Source organism: Astatotilapia calliptera, chromosome 9 (genome assembly GCF_900246225.1).
Source record: "Astatotilapia calliptera chromosome 9, fAstCal1.2, whole genome shotgun sequence".
Lineage (NCBI taxonomy): Eukaryota > Metazoa > Chordata > Actinopteri > Cichliformes > Cichlidae > Astatotilapia > Astatotilapia calliptera.
Window position 1 is genome coordinate 17,380,140 of NC_039310.1, and position 16,265 is coordinate 17,396,404.

Consider the following 16,265-nt stretch of genomic DNA (forward strand, 5'->3'; position numbering starts at 1 on the left):
CAAAACGAGGGATTTAGGAAAGTGATCAACGCCGTAGACAAACGCTACACAGTGCCGTCCCGCAACTATTTTTCTATTGTTGCACTACCTGCTCTATACACGCAGTGTCGAGCAACGGTGGAGACGGAATTTCAAGCAGTACAACATTTTGCGGCAACAACAAAACGTGAGACATTAGTTGGTTTTATGTTTATTTATTGTTTTTATGTTCAGTCTCAACTGTTACGAAGTTGATGTGCAGTTAATAAGTGCAATAAATATTTATACTGGAAATATTTATACTGGAATTTATACTGTATACTGGAATTATTATACTGGAATTATACTGGAATTTATACTGTATACAATAAATATTTATACTGGAAAAGAAAATCGTGAGAGAATCGTGATCTCAATTCTAAGCCAAAAAATCGTGCAGCCCTAGGTATTGGTATCGGCAATACTCGCCGTCTATGTACCTGGTATCAGATCGATACCAAAAATCTGCAGTATCGCACACTACTGCAGCCATTTTCATTAGTTCAAGTGCAATGCACACATTATGTGAGGCTCAACTACCAAGCTTTCTTACTAAAGCAGATAAGTAAGAGTCAGACAGATGGCATGTCAGACACTGTGCTCACCATCCTGCAGGGCCCATGGTCTCTGCTCTCACGCGGGCTCTGTCAGTCTCCCTGAGGAGCTCCTCCACTGCACGCCTAGATGGATAAATAAAGAGGAAAAAACGTCAAACACTGTTCACGTGAAGGGGAGGGAAAATGAGAAGCCGAGGACAAAGATGGCGCAAATCCTCAAGGGGGAGCCAAGGGGAGAATAATCTAATTAAGTGAGAGAAAACGGAGTGATGCGGAAGAGAAAGTGAATCATCAGGAGCAAAAGGGGAACAGTGTCCTGGTTTGACACGAGCTGCTGAATCGGCACAATCCCAGCAGAGGAGACCCGCTGATCTACTTTTATACAGGACAGGGAGCTCATGGTGTGTGCCACCACGAAGGCATGCTTTCCATACAATCACAAGCTCGTCTAACAACACAATAAATGAGCATCTTTTTTTTTTTACCGACGGAGCGTTGTTACAGATTTAGAGGAAACCTGCGTTCACCAGTGCGCAAATACCAAGTGAGGACAAATATTAACACGCTACATACTTTTCCAGCTCATTATCTTCTGCCATCGCGATCACACGCAAACTTAATTGCGGTAAAATCGATGGATGGTCGTTAATTAACCCAACATCGCTTGTTTACCTCCTCGCGAGGTCCTCCAACCGAGGACCCCGATGATTTTTGGTGCCCTGAATAATGCCCGATCATTTTTAGCTTCACCTTCCACCCGTTTCTCTTTTTATGTTTTCTACCATCTCCCAAATAACTTTCTTGGTCAGTAACCGACTAAATCGTTATAATAAAAAAAAAAGAAATCATGATATTTCAGTATGGGCTCATTTTATCACACAGTTAACAAAATGTACCCGTTTAGGAAAACGAAAGCGATGCCGTAGTGGTTATTTTTAATTCCCCATTTTACGGTAAACTGGTATAAAGCTGCTGTGTGCATCAAAAATATTAGCTTAACTTAAGAAGTTGGCAGTGTTTTTGTCGTCATTATTTCTGACCATCAACCGACCTAAATTCTGGTGAGGTTTCTTTATTTCATTGCACTGCTTGGTGAATGTTATACGTCATGGGAAAGGTTTTTTTTTTGTGCTAATTAACTATTAACATCTCTCAAAACTTGTTGAGAAAGGGAGACACTGTCATCTTTAAAAGCGGCATTTATCCAAAACTGAAAGCTGTAATATTAAGTTTCACTTATTATTTAAAATAAAACTAAGTCATGTTAATAAGTTTTAATCTCACGCCCCCTTTAAGCCTTTATAACAGTAGTCTACAATGTAACCAGTAATCTTCAAAAAGAATAACTTACAGTATGAATACTTTTATTTATTTACGTTTTTATGTTTGTTCCATGTATTTATTTATTTATTTATTTATTTATTTATGTATATGTAGTTACTTATAAATCTTGCATATATATATATATATATATATATATATATATATATATATATATATATATATATATATATATATATGTATTAGTTATATATATATATAGTTATATGTGTTTATTCGTGTATCGATTTACCTATGTTTGTCTGCGTTACAAATGTATACAGTTATCTATTTATTTTGATGTGTTTGCTGACTTATTAGAATTTCTTTTATACACAAATATATTTAAACACATTTTGTTTTCTTATTTATTTATTTGTCTATTTGTTTTTTAATTATGTATTTACGAAAAGGCGGTCTTAAAGCCAACCCCTAGCTCTCCTCTGGATTGACAACCGTATGCCCCGCCCACTCGGTTTTGACGGACAGCAGTGGGCGGGGTCAGCGCTGCCAAAGGCACGGGGGCGTTTTCGTGCGGGTTTTGCGGAACGGTCCGTTGCGGTGGATGCGTGATTGAGGTCCCGCGGCTAATAATCACCCCCCTTTTTGGGGCCGGAGTGCACGGCGCGGAGGAGCCGCCGGAAAAGGTAACGTCACATCACATCTGCCTGCGCGAGCGGTGTCAGTGTGTGGCTGGCTTTGCTTTCTATGCTGCTGTCGCCTCATCGGTCCCAGGTTTTTCCGCTTGTGGGGAGGGTGGGATGGAGTCAGACAGATGGGGGGCAATGATTAGAAAAAAATTCTGATATATGTAAGTGTGTCGGGCTTGCGTATTTGATCATGACACTGCAGTGGGAGCGCTCCCAAGGTAGATCAGGTCTATGCCAGAAAAAAATTATTGTACATGTAAATTAAATCAGTGTCATTTTTTTGTTATCTTTGTGTGTCTGGGTGGTGTGGAGGGGGGTGGTTTAAGAAAAAAAGGCAGCCTATTGCAACAGACCTTGCAGAACAGCAGCAGCAGCAGGCCTGTTCCTGCAAGTGGCTACCAGAGCCTTTTTTTTAAGATAAGAGAGATGGGGTTTTATGAAAATGTAGGCTAAGCCGAGAGGACCTGAGATTTTAAATCTGTGGCCTAAAACATCATTTCATCTTCTTTGAAAATGTAATTCCTGCACACTGGACTGTCGTGTCCTGTAAGATTAGATTGTCATTTCGAACAATAACCAGAGAGACAAGAGTGTTATTTACTGAAATGGAAAGCAGTGCAATGACAATAACAGCCCGGCCTTGGACTCTCATACACACATGTACACACACACTGTGTGGTGGGATTAAAAGAGATATTCTACAAGCATTTGCCAGTCTTCATATTGCTTGTATAAAGGAATCCATTGCAACAGCTCTGTTTAAAACACATTTAAGTGCTTTTCACTGCTCTGAAGTGCCGTCACAGTGAAAACACGAAGACTTTACTTATTGATAAAGACCATTCACAGGTACCTAAAAACGCCCTTGTGCTCGACATGCGTGTTTGCTTTTGGTTGTGTAGACTTACGCTCGCATGTCTACGCGTATATGTGTGTTTATATGTGTGTTTGTTTGTGTGTGTGATGTGGTGATGTCACAGCTTTGTTATAGAAACAGAGAAGCCTTGTGTCCTCATGATTAATTCATGTCCAGCTGCGGGATAGAGACAGAAGCAGCCAGTCACACGCAGACAAGAGGAGCACGTACTTAAAGGAGGCTGAAATAAGTAACTACCGGTGGGGTGGCCAAGGAGACAGGAGGGACAGGTTGTCACAAGGAAAAAAAAAAAGACCCAGACGAGATGAAAAGAGCAGAAAAAAAACGACTCAAGGGGACTCTCATCATCATCGTCTGCGCTGTCTGACAAGCTTTCAGGCTGTACCGAGGAGGAGCAGAGCATCCTGCTGAGAGGAGTGCATCTGTTGTGTGGCTCCTCTGCATCCTTCTCTGGCTACACTCTGAATGTCAAGCCCCACTGAGCAGAACGGGATCCAGGTCGTCATGGAGACAGGAGCAGACCCTCGCTGGAACAGAGGCAGGTAGTCACTGTATCTTGGCTGGCCCGCTGAGCGTAGAGGCACGCCCTCTGCTGTCGGCTGATAGCATCTGGCCCCTTGGAGGCTGGGCTAATAGAAGGGCCGAGGGGGTCTGAGGGGCTTTGGATGTGAAGCGCTGTGGAAATGATCAGCGCACACTGTGGTGCATTAGCTCTGGGGACACGCTCTGCTCGCTGGAGTGCTATATTTCAAGACTTTGCTTTGGGCGTGTTCTTTTTCCGTTGTAGAGGAGACTGAGTTCATCTACTGTACCCAGCCTGAACCAAAAATATCAAGCGTTTTCCTTGGCTTCGCCCCCCTTCCTTTCATCCTCTCTTCCATTCCATATTCTTATTCTTCCCTTGTACCTGTTTTCACATCCCATTGATCTCTTCTTCTTTTTCTTCTTCCACCTGTCTACACTCCCTTCCGTATCTTGTCGGCACCACTTTCCTTTTCTGTTGCTTTCCCAAGCTCACTTTCTCTGATCTGTGCCCTCTTTCTGCCTCAATCCCAGATAATTCCCTCTCTGTGGAATTGGAAGATTGGAGCAGGCGAGAGCAAAAGAGAGATTATACTGCCAGATTAGTGGACAGAAGCAGCAATACATAATCTCAGCAGTGACATAAACGTGCACACACACACACACGCGGTGTCATCCTCAGTCTCATGCAAACACGTGGGCACACGTGCACAAAGTATTTGCCACATGAATAAATGCCCAACACTTGTTGTCTTGTTTTTTTTTCTGAAACAGCTGTTTAACTCTCTTGTTTTGGCCTCTGACCCACAGGGTGATGTGCCATCAGCCACTGGGGGGCATTTGTCCTCTCCGCCACCTGTTCAGCCTCTGAAGCTTATGGGATAGGAGTGTGTGCGCCCCTTCCCAACCGCTCTGCATCCCAGCTGGACTCAGTCGTGCCAAAGCTGAATTGCGTTGAAGGAGAAGACATGGGCAGCCCGGGCTCCGAGGTGGGTCTGGCTGGGTCCGTGGAGCCAGCTCTGGAGGCTCTGTGTCCCGAGTGTGGCCAGATCCACCGCAGCTGGGAAAACCACCTTTACAACTACCGTCTGGAAGTGGACGACGATCTGGTGTGCCACATCTGCCTGCAACCGCTGGTGCAGCCTCTCGATACGCCATGCGGACACACCTTCTGCGCCCGCTGCCTGCGTAGCTTCCTCCAGGAGAGGGACTTCTGCCCTCTGGACAGGACCCGGCTGCAGCTGCAGGCATGCCGCAGGTCCAGCATCCTGGTGCACAAGCTGCTGGACAAGCTGTCTGTGTCCTGCCCTTTGACCCCTGTCTGCTCCCTCAGCATGCCTCGCTGTGACCTGGAGGCGCACCTTAAACACAGGTAATAAAGCTTTTATGCAGACAGATGAATGCATGAGATCATTATGACACCGTGCATGCAGTCAGGATTTCATGAGCTTAGCTTCTCAGCTAACAAAGCCACCAGGCGATCGGTTGAACATCCTTTAGTAATAACCACAAGCAGCATTCAGGGCCAATCCGTCCTTGTGATTGGCTTGTTTTTCAGCTGAACCAGTGGAGATATCACAAATCAGAGTCCGCATCACATAGACTTACCCACCATTCTTAACCTTAAAGGTCTCCCCCATCCCGTGCACACGCTTTGGCTTTTGGCCCGTTTGGACCAGGTGCTGTGAGACCCTGCAGGGATTATTGGGCTGTAGGTCATGTGACGGGGGATTAGTGATTCCCTTTCGACAGTCATGGGTTGGCTGACCAGGAGCCTTCGTGTTCTCATTCTGCAACCATGCTGAGCAACTTCAACACCAGAGATCTTTTCAACCACTTCTTCTGTGAGACAGCCAAGGGCAACCCCGGCCTGTGGTGAGTCGAACGCAGTGGGGTGTGAGGTCAGCGTGACTCAGAATGACAAAAAGACATTATTTACTCGCTGGTTTCCACTGTTTTTGTTATTTCAGTCTGTATCTCGGTTTGCTTTGCCTCTTACTCTCTCTGTCCTGCTTCCTCTGTTGCCATGTCTTGCACTGAAGTGCACGATTACGTGTGCATGCATCGGTGTCAGGCTGTCATTGCTGCTTCAAGGATGTAATTCGTGCAGTATGTGATGATGTGTTTGTGCCTGGTTAAGGCATTAAAACCAGTGCTCTTGATCTTTAAGCAGACTCCTTTCTAGTTGAATTTTGACGTTGGTTTGTTGACTGGTTTTTCACTGTCCTCCTAACACCTCGATTAAGTTGAGGAGATTTTCCTTAACAAGATCAGGGTAACAGACTATCACTTACAGTCCTTTAAAAGCTTTTCTGAGTCAGCTGTTTTTCTATAAAAGAATCCCTTTTAAAGAAACGCTGTGTAGCAAAGTGCCAGCCGGTGAAGCCGAAAGTCAACAAGATAACGGTAAATGGTCAAATGTTGCGTAACAACACCAGTTGTCGTCTTCTAGTGAGGCTGTAAGGGAAAAATCTCTTGAGTGTATCCCCTTTAAACATTTATTCTTAAAAGTATCTGCATCCCGGTCTTACCTCAGGAAAGAATACACGCGTAAGGTTGTGTTGACAAGATAAGGAAAGATGGTCTAACAGATCACACAAGGTCACCACGAGGACTAACGCGACATTCTTTAGCAAAGCTTAAATCTCGGCCTCATGCGAACTCACCGCTCCCCTGCAGACTTCGGTTTAAGATAGCAGCCAACAGCCTGCCGTTGTGTTTGTGTGACTTTAAAAGTCAACATTGTTTTTGTTGAAGATTAGGGATCAGACATTAGATTCAAAGAGGAGGACACGGTGTTCCACGATGATTACGGTGGGCTGCTTCATTTTGTTGCCCGTGTACGTGTGAGGAATGAACTTTCACTGTCCCTGGGAAAAAAAACAAAGGAACCAAATGACTACATCTATGTGAGCAGAAGTCTTTGTTTTTAGCATTTACCAGTTTTCCTGTCAAAATTATTTGTTCTTTGCAAAAACGAAAGATTAGACAAGGAAGGAAATTCATTAAAGAAAACAAAATTACTCTGTGTCACAAGGGATTAAACACCTGTCACCTCTAAGCTACCACTTACAGTAATAAAGGAAATTAAGGCTGACACCATACTGACCCTTTGAGGGAGTCGTTGTGCGTTTATTTTTAAATTGTTTCTAAGTGAAGTGTTTCTATTTTTGTAGGCGAAGAAGGGACACGTCGTCCTGTGTTTCTTTTTTAAGGAAACATTTTATAATTAACTTGTAGCTCATTATGTGATCTCAGAGCTATTCATACAACAAATCAGCAGTTTTCTCTGTTTTCAGCTTCTCAGATGTGAGTACTTGCTAGCCTTTGCCTTTGGGAATTTGGGAAAGACGTCTTTTTTCGCTGTTTTATGGCTTTGAAGTGCTTCCTAGCATAGAATTCCCATTCTTCCCAGAGCTTTAAGATCTTCATGTTGCTTGAAAAATTAGATGATGTTATTAATTCAAGCCAGTTTGAAGGGTCAAGGCTAATTTACAACTGAAAATCACAACCACAAAAACAGACTTTTTCTTTTTTTGCTTCTCTTTCCTGGGATTTTATCCTTGTAAAGCCTGAACCAGGACAAAATCGCCAGAAAATTTAAATTTTTAGTGTTTATTCAACCTTCTAACAAATTTTTAAAATCAAAAACCTTAAATATGAATTTGCATAGTAGTTAGGGTTAAAAAAAACCCTCACTATTGCACTATTCAAAGTGTCAGCATGTTTCTGGAGCTTCACTTGTGCTTCACTGATTTAATTTTGGAATTTTAGAAAGAACCTGTTAACTAAAGTCATTGTAAACTTCAGCAGTGTAAGAAAACAAATCTCTCAAGTTTTCTTCGCTTGTGAGCGAGCACCGCATCAAATTAACTGAGCTTGGTTTTCTTTACATGTCGGATGGGGTGATACGCTGACACCTGTTGCTTGATGAAAGGTGTCCAGGGATGCAGAGTCAGCAGACAAATGGGGACGGTCCACGATGCGAGAGCGGGGATGAGCGAGCAATGGTGACCAGCCCTCCCAGGTCACCGCATACACCACAGACAGACCTGAGGGACCGCACGCCGTCACCGCCCTCTGGACCCAATAACAGCTGCGGTAATGGGCCTGTGTGGACAGATGATGCCGGCCTTGACAACCCAGCCTTTGAGGAAAGCACCGAAGAAGACAGTAAGTTGATCTATCGGCCTTGGATTGTCAGTAAAGTTAATAATATAGCTGTCATCCATCTCTTCGTGTCCTTCTGCCTGTAGGTGTAGTAGGGTTGGAGTGTGTGGTCCCCAGGGTGAAGCGGCCCCTCAGTAATCCCTGTATCCATCTCCTGCGCTCCGTTAGCTCCACCTCCTCTGGCTGGGACTGCCCTGAATCCCCGCCTCTGTCTGCTGAGGAGGGTATGACATCATCTGTTCCTTTCACTGAGGATCTTCTCAAAGGGACCTTGGATAATGAAATACCTTACTTCCTTGCGAGCTGTAGTCTTATACAAAAAATGGATAATCACATCCAGTCAGCTTTGTACTAAAGGTTGGAAAGATGTGGAAATTACTTTCTTAAGTGAAGCTTTTTTTTGATAATGTCACTGGTGTCTCCTCTAGGCTGTGTGAAGCTCCCCTCCCTTCCTGAAGGAGAGATAACTGCCATAGAGGTCCACCGTGCAAACCCATATGTAGAGCTGGGAATCAGCATTGTTGGTGGAAATGAGACGCCTCTCATCAACATCGTGATTCAGGAAGTTTACCGAGACGGGGTCATTGCAAGGGACGGGAGGCTGCTGGCCGGGGATCAGATACTCCAGGTGAGAGATCAGTTTCAGGTGTAAATTTTCAGTGTTTTCAGAGAGTGTTTGGAAGATTTGTTGAAGACAAGAGCTTAATAAACATTTTATTAGGAGTCTGTGGGAGATGTGCTGCAGATAGTGCAGCGCTGAGAATATTGTAAACAGTGGAGTAGGGCACATTGTTCTGGATATGCTGTGTGACTGCAACATTTCTAAATTATCCTGACTATCAGTTTCGACATTGTGTTTTGGGGAAAAAGATCTATGTATATATTTTTGGATAGTTTAGAGCTTCACTTAGAAATTAGCCAGTTGTTTTCTCTCAGCACCACATTTACTTTCGTCTTAGTCAACTTTCTATTTTTGGTCTACTATTAAAAGCTCCTCTAATCAATAGTCTTCTGTTAATGGTAATCAGATGAGTACTTGTAGTTGAAAGGGATCACCCTTAGTGAGCAGTTCACTAATATTCAAGATCTGTAGATGTTAGCACCCTTTGGCACACTGTTGTGGTTTCACGGTTCTATTTACAGTCCATTTCCCTGAGAAAGCTCGAGAGCAGACAGTTACCTTTCAGACAGGGGAAGCTATAAATGCTGTATTTCTTTCTCAGTTGTTTTTGGTGTTGACCAAAACAGAGCTAAAAGAAAATGAGTGTGCGACTTAAATGCGTCAGATAGCTAAGAATCTGGTCATGTTTCAAAGCTAGCTTGCTCATCTAGTTTTTATTTTCCATTCCTCTCCACTCCAAGGTGAACAATGTGGACATCAGTAACGTGCCACACAGTTTTGCTCGCTCCACCCTGGCCCGCCCCTGCACCACCCTGCAGCTGACTGTACTCCGGGAGCGTCGCTGTGCCTCCCGGGCACCTCCCTCCTCTTCCTCCTCCACCCCAGCAGTCCCCCATGCCCCCTGCTCCACTCCCGAAGTCACCCCACCCAGCCCAGCCACTCTGAGAATCACCCTGCATAAGCGAGACTCCACAGAGCAGCTTGGAATCAAGCTGGTACGGCGAACGGATGAGTCAGGGGTGTTTGTGTTAGATCTCCTGGAGGGAGGTCTGGCTGCCAAGGATGGCAGACTGCGGAGTAACGACCGCGTGCTGGCAGTCAATGAACAGGACTTGCGACACGGCACCCCAGAGCAAGCTGCTCAGATCATACAGGTGCAGTTTGTTCATTTGGGTCTACGATCCTGGATTTCCCTTTTGGTTTTACAGACAGGGGCTGAAAAATAATTTTGCTACTTCAGATTTGTCTCTAAAGCACAGATTCTGCCCTTTCAGGCCAGTGGAGAACGAGTCCACCTGCTGATTGGCCGACCCAGCAAACCAACTCCACCGCCGCCGCCAAAATCAAGCTCCACCAGAGACCTTTACTGCCTTGATCACTTCCTGCCTAACCACAGCTCTACCCCGAGTCCTGTGGCCATACACCTGTCCCGCACCAGCACCCACAGAGTGAGGACATGACTTGCCCTTTTTGTTTCACCTTTACTTCGTTATAAAATTAGATTTTATGAGATCAAAATCTAAACTGAGGTTTAAAAGTAATACAATAAAAAGAATATACTTTTTTCTTTTTTTTTTGCCGTATTGAAATCAAGCCTGTGTTTCGATTGCTCCCAGGACCTGTCCCAGTGTGTGACCTGTAAGGAGAAACACATCACTGTGAAGAAGGAACCACACGAGTCTCTGGGCATGACTGTTGCAGGAGGGCGGGGCAGCAAGAGCGGGGAGCTGCCGATCTTTGTGACGAGCGTCCAACCGCACGGCTGCTTGTCGAGGGATGGGCGAATCAAAAGAGGTGAACGCTTCCTCTGGACCGATTGAGCCACAACCCAAACATCACATCAGAAAACCACTGCATCTTCTCGCTTCCTCTCTCAGGTGATGTGCTGCTGAGCATCAACGGGCAGGATTTGACCTACCTGAGCCACAGTGAGGCCGTGGGCACCTTGAAGGCCAGCGCTGCGTCGCCCTCGGTCCAGCTGCGAGTGCTCGAGGTCAGCATGGTGGAAGAGCAGGACCATGATGAGCTGCTGCCTCACACTCACGACAGTGACTTTGATGCCAACTGGTCCCCCTCGTGGGTCATGTGGCTGGGCCTGCCCAGGTGAGCACACAGAGGAAATACAATATAGTTCTGGATGTGTGATTGTGTTTTGTGATATGGTGGTGTTGTCAGCAGCTTCAAACAGGACATTATACAAGAAAGAAAAGCTTGTATCTTCATTAAATGTCATGTTTTTCTTGTTTTTATCTTAACTAATTATATATTAACTTTCTGATTTGTGGGCTTTGTGCTGATTGGTTGGTTATTTGTCACATTTTCCCATTTTTTACTATGTATTAAAAATATCAACATGAGCGTCCTGAATCTGTTCGTGGGATCATAATCAATCTATCTGTCTGTCCATCTGTCTGTCCAGCCCTCCTTCACTCTGCTCTCCACCCTCTCCTTGCAGCTACCTGCACAGTAGCCATGAGATTGTTCTGCGCAGGAGCCATCCTGGCAGCTGGGGATTTAGCATCGTCGGGGGATATGAGGAAAGCCATGGCAACCAGGCGTTCTTTATCAAGACCATCGTCCTCGGCACACCCGCATACTATGACGGCCGCCTCAAGTGAGTGATCAGTTGTGCTTTATATGATAATCTGTGGCTTACAAAAACAGGGGGGAGGGGAATAAATAAATAACTTTGTGTGATTTTTACTTCAGGCTTTAAGAAGAAATATGTGTATAATGATCATTATAATCCAGGCTGTCTGCTTGAGGCTTTTGAGGCTTCAGCAAGTACAGAGCAAAGGGTTAGTTCAAGCTCTGCTGTAATCCTGGCAGATCAGCTGAGCTCTGTGCCAGCCTAAATTGGACAGTGGCTCATCTGATACCTTTCATCCAATTGGTAAATCTCAGATAGGGCACTGTTTAAGCTGCTTTAGCCTGCCCAAAGTTGTTGCACAACTGCTGTCCACTTTGCAACCCATCACCACCCTGGCTCCTCCTTTTCACATTGTGTCTGACCTAATCAGTGTTTTCATACCTGATCTCCCTGTGAAATATAAATTACTACAGAAATAACTATTCTTTTGATTGTAGTGGTCCTGACTGAACTTATTTAACAATTGTAAAGGCTCAAAAGGCCCACATTTGTAGTGTGCGCTTATTTTTTATGCTAATATTTAGAGGCATAACTGTCTTATCTATTGTCATAATGCAGCTAGCAAGCAATAAAATAATTCAGTTCTGTAGCTCATCTGTCCATATATCAAAACGAATAACATCTATTGTAGGTTTTAAAAAGTTACAGTAGATATGTCTTCTCTCTGAGTATTTTCCTTCCTTTCTCTGTACCCTTTTTGTGTCAGTACTACAAAAAAATATTCAGAATAAAGGCTAATCTTTCCTCAGTGATTGAAGAATAAAGGTAGCGATATTTTTTTTCCTTTTGCCAAAAAGTCTTTTTGGGAGAAAAAAAGCAAACAATGAAATAATCCTAATAAGTATAATCTGTATGCCACAGAGCTTTGTTTTCTAAAACCTATTAAAAACACCTCCCCTAGCCACTCTGTTACACAAGGTTACATGTTACTAAAATACAGCTTCACAGCTTATTGTGGGAAATTCATAAGTGCCATTAAAGATGTTGGAGTTCAAATTGTACCCTGCAATTATTTTAATTGCAAATTAATACGCTGATGATCACAGTCATCTCAAAAGGCTCGTCTTCATGTATGTAGTGCTGTTTGAGCCCAAAGCTATCAGGTCCTGTTTCTAAGCCTATGATAACATGTCTCTCTTTGTCATCTCAGGTGTGGTGACATGATAGTGGCAGTCAACGGCCTGTCGACAGCAGGAATGAGCCACTCGGCCCTGGTGCCCATGCTGAAAGAGCAGCGCAGCCGGGTGGCGCTTACTGTAGTCTCCTGGCCTGGCAGCCTGGTATAGCTGGGCCAGATCATGAGCAGGCTGCGCACTCCATAGAGTCCACCCAGAATGTTCTATATTGGGAACGACCTTGGCCAAAGTGAACTGGTACGTGCTACTGTACATCGCTCCATATCGGGCTTAATCCAGGACCAAACGCATTCAGAACTACTGAAGACCCAGCAGGACCCAAACCTGTCCTGACCAGGTGGGAACTGATCCAGATCGTGCCACGTCACGCGACAGACTGCACTCTCACACACACTGCTGTGATCATATGGTCATGTTGTCTTCACTCCCACAGGGAGAATAGTACTGCAACTGTTAACAGGCAATCTGTGCTGTAGTCACCTCACCAGGCAGTTGTAGAATCCAGGGCTATATTCAGGTGGATGCATCGATGCAGGTAGAGATTAAATATTTTTGAGGAGTAGTCTGCAATCTGCTGTGATCTAGGATAATGACACTTAATCAGTTTAATCGAGATGTTCTGCAAGACCAGTGCTGTATCCAGCTGAATGAGCCTCAGGCCTTATTAGAAACCTGCCGCACCCTTGGGGCTCAACTGCCCTTAGGCCTCATCACCATGATAAACCAGCTGCAATAGCAGCTGGAGTTTTATACATGTGTTTGAATGTGTGCTGTTTGTTTAATAAACACTTCCTGCAAAGGATTCATGACTCTACAGTGTCATTTTCTACTTTGTAAGCGAATGCTGAAAGCCATTTTGGCATATTACACCAACAGCTATAGAAGCATTGCTGCAGTAAGTGCATTGATGAGGCTTTTATTCAAACAAAAACAGAAATGTGATGTTTCATCATTAAAGAACACATCCAGATCTTAACGCAGCCTCAAGGTCTGTTATTCTCCAGAGTTGTGCTGTGTAGCTTTGCAGCAAGCTCGTTGGCCTCCGCTTGATTGGCTGCAGCTGCCGGTCCGGCCCGCTGTGCCATGGGCAGATTCTTTTTAGGATGCAGTTTCTGGAAGAGGAGTAAAGAACCAATGCTGTAACATATTCAAGGACAAAGTGGGGAAAAGCCATCACCCCAAATCCATTTTAAGGTCAATAGTACCTTAAGCTTTTTCTTTGCTGGGTCATGCACCACTCCATGTCGCCACAGGCTTTCCTAATTAACAGCAAAGCAAGGAGAAAATAATTTAGTTTCTGGATTGGGGAAGAAAAAGAAAAAAGCCCTGCCATATATAATGAAGGTTACAGGAAGTTGGTCATCACTGAAAACAATGTAGTCTGAGAAAAATCTCAGTTTGTCAACCACGTCATCACCATTGTTGGACAACACTGGCTTGAAAGTTATACATTTTATTCTATACACTGAAGTGCAGGTTCACCTTCATGGCAAAGCTCTTGTTACAGCCAGGAACAGCACAGCTGAAGGGCTTCTTCCCCTCATGGTCTCCCAGAACATGGCTCTCCAAGTTGAAGCGGCGAGTGAACTTTTTCTCACAACCTTCTTTGGGGCACGGAAACATTCTCTTTTCCCCGGAGTGGACGCGAAGCTCATGCAGGCGCAAGAACCAGAAGTTGCTGAACAGCTTGTTGCACTGTCCACACAGCACCTTGTCTGAGACCAGAGGAGTAGTTAGCGTTTTACAGCTGGCATGAGTCACATGGCATCAGTGCTTCCTAGAGTTTCATTTATACCTTTGTGTTCTTTTCTGTGCTTCAGATAATTTGACCAAGTTTTTCCCTGAAAAGGACACCCTTCAGTCTCACAAGGGTAGCCTGCCGCAGAAAGACGAAGGTTTTACTTGAGCACACGCTTTAAGAGAAATTCACTGCTCTGGTACCAACTTACCTTCATGTATTTTCTCATGATGCTTCAGTTTTTTAAGAGTGAGAAATTCTCTCGTGCATCCAGTCAAGGAACAACTTGAAAAGAAATAAGAGGTTAAATTTGAAATGGTCAAATACATGGAAAAAAAACAAGTCCTTGCATCAGCCACTCACTGAAAAGGCAGACTCTCTTGGTGCTCACACTGATGAGCTTTCAGCTGGTTCCTCTTGTTAAATTCCTTTTCACAGCCCTGATGATCACACTGAAAAAGCAGCAGAATTAAACAAATATAACGAAATCACAGGACAACTTAAAAGAAAATAAGCCTAGCCATACTTGAAATCTCTTTTCCTGTTGCTGATGGACTCGGGCCATGTGGTTCTTCAGGCTGGCGTTCCTGACAAAGGCCTCGGAGCAACCATCAGCCAGACACCTGGAGAGCAAAGAAGGTAACTGTTCAGAGCAATCAAGTCCTTTTTGTTTTGTTTTTTTAACCTAATGACTTGACATTTAGGCACAAACTGCTTGCTTACTTGTGTGGCTTTTCCCCACTGTGACTGAGCTCATGTCTGGTGAGTTGGTAGCGGGTGCAGAAGCTCTTGTCACAGCTCTCACAGGAGAATGGTTTCTAAGATTTAACATAAGGCCAGGGAGCACTTAGCAGCCATTCAATCCGCCGCATTCAATTCTCACATCAGCTATTTATTGTTTCATGCTTCTAGCATTTCTGAGCCACTTACCAATCCTGTGTGTTTGCAAAGGTGAGCATCAAGCCTCCACGGTTTACTGAATGTAGCTTTACAATCAAAAAATGAGCAAACATAAGTTTTTTGACTTTGCAACCTCTCCCCCATCTTAAATAAGAGATGTCAGGTGTGGCCAAGGAGTAAACTTTTGTTTTCTGTTCGTCGGTGCAGGACACTGAGTGACCTACTTCCACCACATCTCGTGTATTTAATTTATATGATTGGAATGTACCAATTGAGGCAAAAGGGGGTGTCGTGCCTCAAAGAAATGATAAAATGTTAAGCATTCTGTACTCACCTACATTTACGGGTTACTTAATTTAGCATGTAAGATGCAAGAAAATGATTTAGACCCAATGATACTCAAACATTATAAAAGTCCAAGAGTCTTTCCTCTACAATGATTGATACAGGCTTTAAAAATGTCACCCGCAGTCCTTGCAGTAGGTTTCTCTATCAGCTGATCTGCTGTGTGGCACACAGCCCCAGAGAGAGGCGACTGCCTGTCTCCATTAATCACACACACACATTGAATTTACTCCACTAATCTTACTCTTATCAACCCTCCAATAAGGCTCTGTGATTGGTGTGATTTATGGTTGTCTGAAATATTTCTTCAGTGAGCTCCTTTGTAAGCAGCACACCTGAAACTAAATCAAATCACCTTTGAAAAGAAGACATTAGTGCAAATATATATATATATATATATATATATATATACATATATACATATACACATGTATATATGTATATGTACATATACATATATGTATATATGTACATATATACATATGTATATATATACATATGTATATACATATGTATTCAATAAAATTAGTCACACTTTAATTTTAAAAATATTTTTAACATATGAATTTCTCATTTTGGTGTTTTAAGTGTTAGCATTTGTAAAAACATGTAACTTAAGTCGTGTGTGTGTGTGTATGTATGTATGTATATATATATACAGTATTGCTAAATTCAATTCAATTTCTTTATTGTCCCACAAGGGGAAATTAGTTTAGCTGCAGGAGGATAAAAATAAACAGAACAATACTATAAAATAATA

The 16,265-nt window shown here is 43.6% G+C and overlaps 3 protein-coding genes across 8 annotated transcripts in view; 1 reads left to right on the top strand and 2 right to left on the bottom strand.

The window, feature by feature from the left end:
* Nucleotides 1-1,322, bottom strand: part of si:ch211-140b10.6 (protein POLR1D) — a 6,442-nt gene extending 5,120 nt beyond the window's left edge. Inside the window, exons 1-2 of one of the 2 annotated variants that reach the window (XM_026180026.1) lie at nucleotides 1,248-1,322; nucleotides 624-698 (exon numbers count right to left, since the gene is read on the bottom strand). In XM_026180026.1, the coding sequence (XP_026035811.1) occupies nucleotides 624-640 (17 nt within the window). In that variant the 5' untranslated portion in view covers nucleotides 641-698; nucleotides 1,248-1,322. Of the gene's footprint in view, nucleotides 1-623; nucleotides 699-1,148 lie in introns of both variants that reach the window. The other variant, XM_026180025.1, reaches the window with a different exon arrangement.
* Nucleotides 1,323-2,375: 1,053 nt separating this feature from the next.
* lnx2a (ligand of numb-protein X 2a) lies at nucleotides 2,376-13,331 on the top strand. 5 transcript variants are annotated; one of them, XM_026179985.1, is made up of 12 exons: nucleotides 2,376-2,542; nucleotides 3,526-3,964; nucleotides 4,755-5,316; nucleotides 7,882-8,117; nucleotides 8,201-8,338; nucleotides 8,543-8,742; nucleotides 9,477-9,890; nucleotides 10,011-10,184; nucleotides 10,353-10,530; nucleotides 10,614-10,839; nucleotides 11,156-11,350; nucleotides 12,537-13,331. In XM_026179985.1, exons 3-12 carry the CDS (start codon nucleotides 4,913-4,915, stop codon nucleotides 12,670-12,672), a joined length of 2,301 nt encoding a protein of 766 aa, XP_026035770.1. In that variant the 5' UTR covers nucleotides 2,376-2,542; nucleotides 3,526-3,964; nucleotides 4,755-4,912; the 3' UTR covers nucleotides 12,673-13,331. The 5 variants fall into 5 exon arrangements, with proteins under 5 accessions (XP_026035770.1, XP_026035771.1, XP_026035769.1 ...); XM_026179986.1 differs by having other exon boundaries at nucleotides 3,579-3,964; XM_026179984.1 differs by lacking the exon at nucleotides 3,526-3,964.
* An 82-nt stretch (nucleotides 13,332-13,413) lies between these two features.
* Nucleotides 13,414-15,409, bottom strand: gtf3ab (general transcription factor IIIA, b). The gene is made up of 9 exons (XM_026179989.1): nucleotides 15,191-15,409; nucleotides 14,984-15,078; nucleotides 14,787-14,883; nucleotides 14,624-14,712; nucleotides 14,472-14,545; nucleotides 14,318-14,398; nucleotides 14,005-14,237; nucleotides 13,728-13,781; nucleotides 13,414-13,634 (listed from the first exon to the last, which is right to left on the bottom strand). The coding sequence occupies exons 1-9, from the start codon at nucleotides 15,302-15,304 to the stop codon at nucleotides 13,506-13,508; spliced, it is 966 nt and encodes a 321-aa protein (XP_026035774.1). The 5' UTR covers nucleotides 15,305-15,409; the 3' UTR covers nucleotides 13,414-13,505.
* Nucleotides 15,410-16,265: the final 856 nt, after the last annotated feature.

Excerpts from the sequence above, each read along its gene's own strand:
- lnx2a (XM_026179985.1), top strand. The coding sequence starts at position 4,913 with ATGGGCAGCCCGGGCTCCGAGGTGGGTCTGGCTGGGTCCGTGGAGCCA. Across the intron at positions 10,531-10,613 it reads GGATGGGCGAATCAAAAGAG|GTGATGTGCTGCTGAGCATC; the intron begins GTGAACGCTTCC and ends TTCCTCTCTCAG. Across the intron at positions 10,840-11,155 it reads ATGTGGCTGGGCCTGCCCAG|CCCTCCTTCACTCTGCTCTC; the intron begins GTGAGCACACAG and ends CTGTCTGTCCAG.
- gtf3ab (XM_026179989.1), bottom strand. The coding sequence starts at position 15,304 with ATGGGGGAGAGGTTGCAAAGTCAAAAAACTTATGTTTGCTCATTTTTT. Across the intron at positions 14,884-14,983 it reads AGTGGGGAAAAGCCACACAA|GTGTCTGGCTGATGGTTGCT; the intron begins GTAAGCAAGCAG and ends TTTGCTCTCCAG. Across the intron at positions 13,635-13,727 it reads CAGCAAAGAAAAAGCTTAAG|AAACTGCATCCTAAAAAGAA; the intron begins GTACTATTGACC and ends CTCCTCTTCCAG.